Source organism: Natator depressus, chromosome 5, assembly GCF_965152275.1.
Source record: "Natator depressus isolate rNatDep1 chromosome 5, rNatDep2.hap1, whole genome shotgun sequence".
NCBI classification, from domain to species: Eukaryota; Metazoa; Chordata; order Testudines; family Cheloniidae; genus Natator; species Natator depressus.
Genome location: NC_134238.1, coordinates 31,795,673 through 31,808,425, shown reverse-complemented (window position 1 = coordinate 31,808,425; position 12,753 = coordinate 31,795,673). Strand labels below are relative to the sequence as shown.

Sequence of the window (12,753 nt, the reverse complement as noted above, 5' to 3'; positions counted from 1 at the left end):
CAAAAACAAAAAATAGAGTCAAATGACATGAAAAGTGGCAAGTCTTCTGATAATAAATAATAAATTACTTTATAATTTTTGCAATGCAAGAGCAAACCAAAAAAAAAAAAAACTTTCTTTTTTCCTCTTTATTTCCAGAGAGAGAGAGAGAGAGAGAGAGAAACAGTCGTTTTAACCCATAACTATACACATCTTTGGGGGGGGGGGGGGGGAGTTCTTGGACAGACACGATTCAAACACAATCCCGAGACGCTTTGTGGCAAAGTAGAGGTATACCTTGTTGCAATGCTTTATAAGTCGGTTTTTAAATAGGAATTCAAAAACCTATTTTTAAAGTCACTTCAGACTTCTCGATAGAGGATGGATCTCAGCAAAACCAAACCCCCAGCTACAGTACATGCTACAAGAGACCCAGGAAACAACCCCTTAAGAGTCAACTAAAAAAACAAACAAACATTGCAAACCAATGCAGCTCCTGCTTCCTGCAATGAATCTTTCAACCATGCGGGGCTAGATTGTCTTTTCCTGATGTTGTGAAACCTATTGGAGCTCCTTTTTGGCAATCAATGACCAATAAGAAACAGCACCATTCGGATTAGGATGGACTATAGACAGTCTCTCTATCTCGGTTTCTTTCTATGTTCAGTCAAATGAACAGATGCTTCTTCTTTTTCTGAGATCCACGCATACAAATCCTCTACGTTTTAAAAACGTCTTTTCGATGCTCCTGTGGTCACTGGATATCATGTGTTTATTTACTCTTTTAAATTATTATTATTATTCTAGTAAGATCCCATGATTGTCTTCACAGTGTTGCTACCATTTCACCTTGTCATTTATAACAAGACTCCGTGCATTTCATGGAGCGTTCTTTGCTAGGTTCATTACAGGTTTGTTAAATACTTTTAAGTTTCAGAGTCCCAACATGATAACTTTCCCACTCTCTTCAACGGGGTAAAATAATAATAAAAAAATCTGAACGAATTGTTCCTCATGCCTCAATAGGACTGGCTACCATGCTGTTAGGTGTATCTGGGAGCTGAGAGGACATTGATGCTACTTCACTTCCGGTGGAATTGGAACCTGGTCCTCCTTCTGAAAAATTAACCTGCCCAAAAGAAAATAAGGAGAGGGGAGGTTACAAATGTAGTTACAGTTATCAATTAAAGGCAGGAGGAGAAGAAAAAGATTTACAAATACATAAGCAACATGCACTACAAAGGGCATCATCTGAATCTCAATTAAATCAATGGGAGTTTTTCCATTGACTTGAATGACTTTTGAATCAGCCCCTAAGTCAATTCACAGAACAAAATGGGCTGGGGGGGGGGGGCACACAAAAACTGTTATTAATTAGACCTGTTTTCTCAGGTCTTTCAGAGATCTTTGCATTCTAATTGTTCAGGAATTCCCAACAGTGTGTTGCAGTCAATTATTTAAGAACCCTTATGTGTTTTCTGACATGAAACTGCCAGGCTACTTTCCACTCTCCTTTATGGTGCATAATACAATAAAAACGGGCATAATGTGCTTTCTTTTCAACAAGCCATCTTCTTCCCTGAGGGTGATGTGGACTCCATGGGCCTGTATTAAATGAGTCAATTGGGTAAAAAGGGTAACCAAAGCCACTGTGAGTTGGAGATCAGATCTTAATCTTACAATGTCCATAATATGGAGAGTTTAGCATTTCTAATACACCCACAATTCAGTTGGCTCTTTCTTGGTTAGAAAATTCTGTGATTAAGGCCCTTCCTACATTGCAGAAATTTGCACCAGCCACTTGAGCAGTCACTACACTGTGTCCATGCTACAAAATGCTCTTGAGGCATCTATTTTTCAATCTATATGCTCTATTTTTGGTCTGTCATAAAAAAATATAGGGCAAATTTTGCCTCCAGATTACATCCCAAAATATTGAATTCTGTTGCTGGACCTAGTACCCACCAAAGGCCAGTCTATCCCAGGGCTCAAAGATCTTCTGTTCAATTAGCCCAAAATAAGTAAAGCAAACAAACCAGGTCAGTGTTTTGGTTTATTTTGTCATTGTTGTTTCTTTTTTTCACGCCTACGGGATGGCTTGGTTTAAGCAGAGGGACTAGAAGATGCTCTAGAACCAAGATGATTTGTATCATAGTATCCACAGAACAGGCTGCTAAATTACAGGGCATTCCAAATGGACATAGCATTCCAAATGGAACAAATTCATTCTTCAGCATCAGAATAAGAGAAAAAAAACATCATAAAAGTGAGTGGGTCACTAAAAGGAAAGGTCTAGAAATATACATTGGTGCTTCACACCTTTTTTTTATTTTCCAAGGGATCGTTTTGAAAAATTGCTTGATCAATCAAAAACCTCTATGGTAATATTTCGTTATTATTTATCACTGTGAATCGCTGAAAAACCATACACAACGTACCTTATTATTTTAAAGATCTGGTTTAAACACACTTAGGCCAGGAAATTGAGTTAAGGTTGAACTTCTGTCCTTAATTCACCTTGTTGAGCCTAAGTATTGCAGATGATATGGTCCCATATGAGCTGCCAAATGACGTAGGCATAAGGAAGTGAGTTAAGAACAGAATTTAGTCTTAAATTTCTGTCTTCTTGTTGGTTAAGCCAGTCCATTAATATTGTTTGGCTTTTGCATGTGACTATGTAATAACAATTCCCTTTATAAAATATAAGATATAATTTCAAAGGGGGTAGATATAAATATCTGCCTAGTGGTACATACTTAAAGAAAGATTTACACTTTCCCACCCTCGCTGTTTTAAGAAACTCATCGGTCTGGTTGACATAATATTCATACAGCTGAACTCAATTCTGTACTACATAGACAACAAGAAAAAGGTGGACCCAATGTTAGTAATTGCTGTTGTAAGTTTACAAAGAGTAAAATGATGAATTGCTTATAGTTTTTAATGCTAGTCTCCTCCATAGATTTGCTTTAAAATGTAATGACTATAATTATCTTAATTACTATTTCAGACTGGTTTATGGTCCTGATCCAAAGCCCTTTGAAATCAATAGGATCCTTTCTACTGACTTCAAGTGGGTTTTGGATCAAACAACATAAAATCCATATTATTCAAAGTACTGACATATTGCAATAATGCGAATATCAGGAATGCATTTATAGTCTCGGGTTCATATCTCACAGCACATATACACCAAGTTTAGAGAATACCCAATATTCTGCCCCTTGTACACATTAGCATATTCAGTCTGGGAACTAACACTTACTAGTTGCTGAAAAGCAGGTTGATCTATGTCACTCTGCAATGCGAAGTCACTCAGTACTTTCCAAGGAGGCTGGTAACTCTGCACTTCCACTGGGTTAGCCTGTAAACCCCCATCATGTCTCTCAGGACTAGCAGCCACCATAGGAGTTCCTGTCATCCCTTGAATATTCTGTAAACAACCGACCAAAAGATGTTAATGAGCTTTGTTAACTTTATTGTATATAAGCACTGAGTCAATAAACTGCTATTCTATCTTATCTATACAGTCGCCTTTATTTACATAGTTAATCTGCTGTGAACGTCTTACCCTATTCTACTATAGGTCAGGCTATTTCTGCATTTATCACACTGGAAGCTTACTTTCTTTCTCCTTAATCCTTGTATTTCTTCATGCCCGGTTGCCTAAAAGGTTATTAACTACTTACATCAAATACCACTGCCTGGCGATGCATGGTAAGGAACAAGAAACGGTTAACAACCCTGGGTTTATATTTTGCGTCCATGCTGGCTTTCTGTGTGCCCTTAACTGGATCGTATAACCTCTACGCTACCCACCTCGGGTGCCTGAGGAGCTTTTGAAAATAAACGCTACGGCTGTTATGTACAAAAGGACTCGGAGCCTTCAGGAACAGTGTGCTGATAACATTGTGTTTTATTGCATTCTAACACAGTAAAATGAATCTCCTTAAATGCCACTTAACTAGGCAGCCTTATGAATTCATAGTCTTTTTCGGGTCAGTCAATATACGAAATATAGAGGGAATGAGTAGCCGCTTGTGTCTTTCACCAACAGAAGTTGGCCCAATTAAAAAAAAAAAAATTACCTCATCCACCTTGTCCCTTTTTGAAAGGCTCAAAGGGGTGTGGGGGGGGGGGAGAAGGGGAGGTTGCAAAATGGAGCAAGGCAACTTGTTTGGCTAAATCCTGCAATTTAAACGCGAGCCAGCTTGTTTGCGTCATGTGTGCACATGCACGCGTACATAACTATATATAATGCTGAAAATATTGTGACTAAGATGACAAATCAAGATCTTCCCCTTGCATTTGTCTTTTGCTGCACCGGGCGCAGTTGCTCACCTATACCAATATGCACGTTATAATATAGAAAGTAGTAAGAAAATGCATCAGATTTGTGGTTTTGACTCCCCCATTGAAGAGGGGGAGTGCATCTTTCCCCCTTAAGAGTCCATGGCGTTTGTAAAATAAATATCACACAATGCTTGGCTTCATGACATCCCCTAAACTCTAGGGCTCGCAATTCACATTTACTCTCATGCACACTGAATCCTGAGCCCCACCGAAAGGCGTGTCCACTTGAGCAGGCGGTGTAATCCTCTCGCTACGGTCTATTTTAAATTGCATTGGCAACAGAATAGGGGAATCATATTTACAGGAATCTGAAGGCAAACCAACTTGCACCACATCTGTACTTTTTTTTAAAAAATGGAGCTCTCACATAATCAGCGGCAGTTATCTGCCCAGACAAAACCACACCCCAAAGAAGGCTGGGGAGAGGTGGGCTCTCTCGCGGTACAATTTCAAGATCAAAGGATCGTTTCCACTTCCGGAAGGACCGTTCCATTAGGGTCCCAGCCTGCAGCCACTTACAGTTTTGTCATTGGGCTGCTGTTGCTGAAGCTGCTTCATCATGATGCTCCTTTTTTTGTCCTTGCATCGCTTGTTTTGAAACCAGACCCGGATGACCCTCGGGCTGAGGCCAGTCATTTCCACCAGTTGCTCCTTCATAAGCGCGTCGGGTCTGGGGTTGGCAGCGTAGCAGGTCCTCAAGGTGTGAAGCTGTTTCTCGTTAAGCACAGTCCGGACTCGGGTGGTCTTCTCGGGCTGCTTGTGGACGTGGGGTCGAAGAGCGGGCTGCCTGGCAGAGATAGGTTCTGCTGCAAGGGAAAGGGGGAGGAACGAACAGGATCCCCATAAGTAAGAGGCAGAGAATCTAGAGAGAGTCAGAGCTTTCTGGGGCAGATCCTTACTGAAAAGGCCATAAAGGCAGTCAGCTCTGAAGTCTTGTCCTTCTCTCTCCCCTACCAGCTGAGGGAATCACACCACAATTGGTATTTTTTACTGTACAGACAAATAATTTTTTTTTGGGAGGGGGGAAGGAGTGGACGACAAGAAACAAACTGAAGATCAACCCTGTATTATCTTTGACAGACAAGGAATATTCTACTTCATAATAGGCAAGGGCAGGGAAGTATTTATTTATGGAGAAGCCACAAAAGTAGATAGTTAGCTTAAAAGTTTCAAAAGGGAGCACTTCGCATAATTTGCGTGCCTGCCTCTTGTATGTAGACACTATCACAACATAGGCCTGAGACCTTGAGTACAGTTACATGCACCGGCTACCAACGCCGCTGCTCCAAAACAAAGCAAACGCATCCATTGTAGAAAACCTTGTCTGTGAAAGGCGCATCCCGAGAGCCCAAGAGAAGGGGCTGTTTGGGAAAGTGGAGGATCAAGGTGAAGTTATGTCTTATGAAGGTATTACAAAATCATAAAAGGGGAAGGGAAAAGCATGGCAGTTGATTATTTTAATGGAAACCGTCGGGAAATGCAACCAAATGGACGGATATTGTCATATCGAAAGTTAGAAATACATCGTTTTACCGATGTGCATATATTTTTTGTTCTTCAGAAATTAAATTGATTAGAATACCCTAAATGTCACTTGGCCAGAAATAAAGGGGAAACATTACTAAAGGCGTGGCCAAGGAGTGTTCAATTTTGTCCTGTAAAATCGAGTTTTTATTTCTCCGTTGTCACAACAAAACCGCAAAGACATTCGATGAAGACCGAACAAGATCCCCCCAATACCGGTAATTTTGTAACTGCAGACACAATATTCCTTATATAACATGCACAAATATGCTTGAAGGGATGCGCATAATCTGCCCGAAATTCTGGACTGATTACCTATATGTTTCTCTGCTATATATACATAGGTCACTTGAAAACTGCTCAGACGAGGCATCTGTGCCCCTATAAACATGGCAGGGTTTGTAAATATCCCTTAACCTTAGTTACCTGGATAGCAGTTCTCCATTCCCATCTTGTGTCGTTTATTTGTCTGTGAAAGATGTTCCCCTTCCTGAAGCTCAGTTTCTATAACTATCTAATGCAAAGGTCGAAAACTAGAAGTATAAGTAAACCTGTATGCTGGGTCCAGTCTAAAGTTGCAACGCAGAGTTTAAGATGAAATTCTCATCAAATCACATAAAACGTCTCAAGAAGGCAGAATCGCTTTAAAAGGCAATTAGTGAAGATTAGCTTGTTGACAGTTTTAAATTACAGCCTAAGTGCTCGCCTGTAGTTATTAAGTCTATCTCTTTTCGGACCCCCTTTCTACCAATGTTTTAAAACAACCTGTTCCAAATGTTTTGGAAAAAAATAATGAAAAGGGATTTGTGATTCAATACTGAAGTGCTATATATACACATTAGATTATCATCTATCTATCTAACCAACCCACTTTCAAAGGAGGAAATGTATGCCCCAAAGGGTCCACTGGTTCTCCCAGGCCTCTCATTCGACAAATGCACATACAATACCTGAGGTATGTACTTCCAGTGCACCACTAGATTTCAAGGTTTTAATACTGGCTTATATATGCGTGAATACACACACACACACATTATATATATATATATATATATATATATATATATATACACACACACACACACATATATATATATCGTATTTATATAAATCTATATACAGCTATAATGTATTAGTGTGTTTATATAAATACATACACACATATAATGTTTTAGAGATAGATATAAAACGATATGCCTTCGGACATATACATGTGTGTACATACATATAGCCAGGTGTGTGTATTCTATTGTCATATGTGCCATGTGTTGCCTTTATATTGTCCTCTATAGGTGTATATATGGATAATGATAGTATGTGTGTGGTTATAGCATTTCTATAGGAAGGCTCACCCATAGAGAGAGAGAGAGAGATCTATAGCTGTGCCTGGCTCTGCACAGTACACGTGTTCTGCAGAACACGCCATAGGCATGCATACACATATATGTACGTCTACAGGGCTGTACAGTACACACACACGCACAGACAGAGGCAGAGGAATGAAGGAAGGACTGGAACAAAGCCCTGGCCGCTCTCGCTGCAGAGCCGATTGATGCACAGAGTGGCTGTGGCCCGCAGCCGCAGCAGCTCGCTCCCCCCTCCCCAGTGGGCTGGAGGAGTACCTGCCATCTGCAGCGGTCTGGCGGGATGAAGGGGGCTGAGCGGGTCCCCCGCTCCCAGGCTGGCCCTTTCCACCACGTCGTGGTCGGCTCGGCAGAAGAGGCCGTCCTCCCGCAGCGCGAACTCGTCCCCTGGGATAAGCTGGCGGCTGCAGGCCACGCAGCGGAAACACTCGATGTGATACACCTTGGAGCGGGCTCGCATCACGAAGTCGTTCTTGCTGAAGCCGATGCTGCACTTGGCGCACTTGATGCCGTATAACCTGAGCAGGGCCCGGCCCAGAGACAAGAAGGAGAAAAGAGGTTTCACCCCCAGTCGTGTGCAGCCCCCCGGCCCTGCTCCACTCGCCACACGCCGCCCGCTAGTTAAACAAGCCTTTACAGCACAGAAGCCAGAAGGGGAAAGGAATAAAACGGATTCAGTTACCGCCAATGCCCAGATCTCGCCGCTGTAAAAGGCAGCAGAGCTCAGACGACCCCCCCCCCGCCGGCCCCCGCAACCACCACGGGGGCGAAGGGGGGGGAAACAAACACAAAACCTCCGGGAGGATTTTCCTAACCCCTCTCCTGCCCTACAGCCTGAGTCGCCCAGCAAAGGGGGCGGCGGGGGAGGAGGGGGGCCCACCGGGCGCTCTCACACTGGGCTCAAGGCACGTTGGCTGCCCCCACGCTGCTCCAGAGCTATAGCAAGCCGCTTGTGTATAATATGTAAAATAAAGGCTGGCTCCGATGACAGAGAGTGACATCCATTGCACAAACACAAACCTATTAGCCTCCCTTTTTTTTTCTTTTTTTCCCTTCTTTCTTTCTTTCTTTTTTTTTTTTTTTTGAATGAAACCTTCAGGAGTTTTGCCGCCTCCTGCAAACTAGGGCTTCCAGTAGCTAAAGTTTTACTTTTCCCTTCTCAGGACACCGAAGGAGGAACTTTTCTAGGCACTACAGGTCTCAAGATTCTTTCTACCTTCCGCCTTCTTTCTGTAGCGTAACTTTTCTATTAAAGTGCGTTTTAAAGGATGCGGCGTTCCAGCCCTTCTCCTAATTCAACCTTTCCACTCCCCCCCCCCCCCCGCACCCCTCAACAGCACCACCTTAAGCTGAACGCTAAGCCTTCAAACAAACGAAAGGAAAAACTTCCTTACTGAAATCTCATCAGAGCAAATAATTCGCCTCTTTGTTTTATACATCTTTAATAGCTACTGTGTTGGAGCTTGAGTCCTCTTCGATACGGAAAGAGGGGGATATTTCAGGTAGCAATATCTATCTACATAGACAGAGATACATTTCTATTAGCTGTAGTTCGGAGTCATATTTCACAGCTCCACGGTGTATCGGCTCATACTGAATATTATTTAGCTAACCTCTTTGATTAACCAGGCAAGTTAGTATTCTTTCTAATTCTAAACATATATGCACACATTAGGTATATACGTATTCACACACTCCTAAATAGTTTACCACATGCATATACACATATGCTCTCCCAAATACCCTTTATAATGCACACAATCTCTGTGTTGTGTGTATGTCTATACACACACACATATTTACACCGTATTTGTGTGTGTATGTATAGCAGGCTGTGTGTCACACACAATGTATTCAATTTCTACTCAGATCTAAAACTTCTGAATAATAAGATCTCAGGAAAAATAACGAAAGATCTCCAAATATTATAGCTTAATAGGTACGAGTTCTTTTTGGGCATATGCTTGACAATTTTATATTTGCTCAGAGTCTAGTGCAAGGTCGCCTAGCACAAATTGTACACCTTTTATTTTAAATAATTTGAACAAATGAAATTTGTTTTGCAGAAACTTTTCAAAGTTGCAATTATTTGCTCATTTCCCCTACTCAATAAAATTCACACAGGAACGGAATGACCAGATCACACTCCCAAATATTTTCTCTCTTTTGAAACGGGGAAAGAGTCGAAGAAGAACGTTAAAAAATAAAATCAAATAAAAACACCGCTCCCAGATGCGTTTAAACGTAAAGCTAAGAACGGAGCGGATTGTTCTCAACATTGCAAAACTTTGAGGATAATTTCACAACGTGGCTTTAAGGAACAAACTATTTATGATATTTGCATTAGAGGAACTCAAGTGCTTTATTCTGATTCGGAAATAAAATGAATCTACAAAGGTATCTTAAATGGGTGATATTTATTCCTAAAACTTTCTGTAACAATGTTTTGGCCATTCAGCATAGCTAATATCCAAAGTTCTGCTATACACAAACCTAGCAGATGACACCGAAGGCTAGCAATAGATAAACATGACCCAAGAGCACAAATAATAAACATCCCCAGAGTTCTGCTTTGGTTTCGCTATAGTGTTAGGATTGGCAACTCTCACATTTTATCAGTTACCAGATTTTAATGTGAGGAAGGAAGCAGTTCCATTATCTAAATATACCCAATTGTTCGCGAACAGATGATGGGCAATTTGATCTGCTCTGTCTAATTCATCAGCACAGATAAGATAAGAAAGAAAAGGCAGTCAGGTATCACGAAGGGGTTAATATTTAAAAAGAGTGCATGCCAGTTATTTTAGCAAAGAAACATTGTAGTCTATCTTTTACCCTTATAATAAACGGCTCTTCCTTCAGAACTGAACTGTAAACTTCATCTTACTTTTTATAATAGGCCCTACTGTAATTAGGTTTATTTGTCTGCTCTTTTTTTTTTTTTTTACTGCATACATGTTTGAAGTGTCTTCATTCTGTATCTGATTTTGCCTTCCTGTAACTCGTACAACAAACACACAGAGCTGCATTTTTCAGGTATGTGTTTAAAAGCGACCAGCTCTGTGCCAGAATAGCTATACTATTAAAATATATTTATATGCTATCCTGCTTTGTTAGGATCACAGCACATATTGCAGGAATTGTGCTTTACCAGGAAAAGTCCTTACAAACTCTAGCTATTCCTGAGTTTGAGTGTTTTATATTTTTCATTTTAATTTATGAAATAAACTTGACTAGAACTTTTCCCCTTATACCTTTGGAGAATTAACTTTTTTTTTTTTTACTAAAAACAAACAAACAAACAAAAAAAAACCCCTCTCCCTCTGTCTCTATATACAGTAAAATCTAACCAAATAATCAAACAGCGTAAATGGCGTACCTGATATAATCTCTTTTACAGTAGGTTTTGCCATCCCTAACAAAGCACGTACAGGTCTCGTCCAAATACTGATTACACTCTGCACACTTCAAACACGCCGCATGCCATTCCAAATCCGGAGAAACCCTCAGAATATACTGATCGTGAATTTGATTGCCGCAACCAACACATAGGGAAATCAGACGTTTTTCTGAAATGAAAATAAATACATGATTGACTAACCGTTTACTCTCCTACAGAGATAAACACACTTTTAGTGTCGATCCCTTATAGGGCATACTCTGGGAGGTTTAGATTTTTTTAAAAAGAGCATTGCACTTTCGGGTGGTAATTGAAGTGTGCCATCAAAACCTTGCCTCATTTAGAAAGGAGGCGGAACGTATGTTAAAATGCAGATGTGAACAGCCTTCGGTGTGAAGCTTCTAATTTTGCAAGCCTTGCACGCAACCCAAACTCCCTCGTTTTGCATTTTTTCTTCGCTCCAGGGGATATATATATATGGGTTTGGCTGGAAGCGTTGGGAACTGAACGAGTGGATGTTTAAACCCCTCTCCCGTATAACACTGGGCTCGATATTGTGAGCAAGCATAGACAGCATTACAGTTGTCACTGGCTCTCCTTCGCACGCCCAATGTTAATTCGCCTACATGGGCTAGGTGCTGTATATTCAGGCAGACCCACTGGAGTCTAACGCGAAGATAGCTAAATCCCCAGGGCAGCCTGGAGATACCATTAAAATCCTGCCTGCGCCCCAAACTTTAAAGGCACCCAGGACCCAAGGCTAAGGATAAGAGGTTAAAACACAGCAAGCATGCAGGCATGGCAACAAAGGCACCTTCTCTACCATTCCAGTGAAGTTCAGATGAGCAGCTCCTAGCAGCTCCCTGCCTCACACGGTTTCAACAGACAGCACATTGATTCCAACAAAACGGTAAAAAAAAATAAAAATAAAAAAATCCTCCTTACTTTTTGGTGGGTCTCCCATGTCTCCCATATCTGTAAGAGGGGGTATTGTCCACAGTGGAATGGTGGTGTGCGCTTTCGTATTAAGACCCCAAAGTAGGTTTTAAAGCGGTTGCTAAAAAAAAAAGCAGAGGGTGAGATACGGGCAGCAGCCGGGCTGCAGAGGCGCTGCTGGCCGGGCGGCACTGCCCTCTCTCGCGCTGCCGGGCAGTCCAGTTTTGCCCGTGTGCTGGGACTGGAAGAGGCGCTGCGGAGCCGGACTCAGCGCTGATCGGGCGCTAGGCTCTTCCTTATCTCTTACTCAAACTTCTCTGCTCCAACTCGGCTAGATCTCCATTGGCCTGACGTAACGCGCGGGGACGTCAAGCCTGTCCCGCGCCGATTGGTGGAAGGGAGCGCAGAGCAGCTGTTCTGATTATCATATTTCAGTCGCCGCAGCCTTGCAAGGCTGCTGCGGCGGCTCTGGGGTTCAGGGGCAACTTCCCCACTCCTCATTTGTGTTCCCCTCTAGACTTTATTCTTGCCACTCTTCTGCAGGGCTCCTTCCGAGCGCCCCTGGCACCGTCCACTTTACTGTCTTTGCTCCATTTCTTGCTGGGCGTTTGTCAGATCCCCCTCCCCACTGAACTTTTCTTTTTTGGGGGGGGGGGGAGTTCTGGCTATTTACATTTCGGTATTTATAATTCCATGTTTTGGGGTGGCTCCAGCTATTTCCTTCCTTGGTATCTGTCTTTGCTAGGCAGCAGAATTTGCCCTGGTTAGATGAGGGGGTAACCTACTTTTAAAAAGATAAAAAGAAATACTCGCTGTATAAAGCCACAGATACAAGGTTTAATTGTTTGTCTTTCCCATTCTCCTTTTTTCTTTCCTTCTTGAAACTGAATAACGGCTTTATGGATTTCTGCTAAACACGAGATCGAAGAAGATATAAATATTTACCTTAAACTGCCCCTCAAAATCTCTCCATTTTATTCCCCCCCTTTTTTTTCTAACCCTTTTTACGTCTCCTTTAGTTTAAGCCGAAGTTGAGGTCTATCAACTTTCATCGGTTCGACAATAATGGATATACACGTACAGTAAAGCTCAAAGAGTCTCTCTTTATGGCAAACGTACTAATTTATTTACACACACACCCCCAACTTAATTCTACCCTCGTTTTACTATATTTTGTCTGCATTTACAGCAATGCAA

At 41.7% G+C, this 12,753-nt stretch overlaps 1 protein-coding gene across 2 annotated transcripts; it reads right to left on the bottom strand.

Moving 5' to 3' along the window:
• Nucleotides 1-209: 209 nt before the first annotated feature.
• On the bottom strand, nt 210-12,081 carry ISL1 (ISL LIM homeobox 1). Of its 2 annotated transcripts, none has more exons than XM_074953936.1 (6): nt 11,566-12,081; nt 10,600-10,789; nt 7,479-7,738; nt 4,852-5,138; nt 3,245-3,412; nt 210-1,108 (listed from the first exon to the last, which is right to left on the bottom strand). In XM_074953936.1, exons 1-6 carry the CDS (start codon nt 11,591-11,593, stop codon nt 992-994), a joined length of 1,050 nt encoding a protein of 349 aa, XP_074810037.1. In that variant the 5' UTR covers nt 11,594-12,081; the 3' UTR covers nt 210-991. The 2 variants fall into 2 exon arrangements, with proteins under 2 accessions (XP_074810037.1, XP_074810038.1); XM_074953937.1 differs by having other exon boundaries at nt 4,852-5,135.
• Between the last annotated feature and the right edge of the window lie 672 nt (nt 12,082-12,753).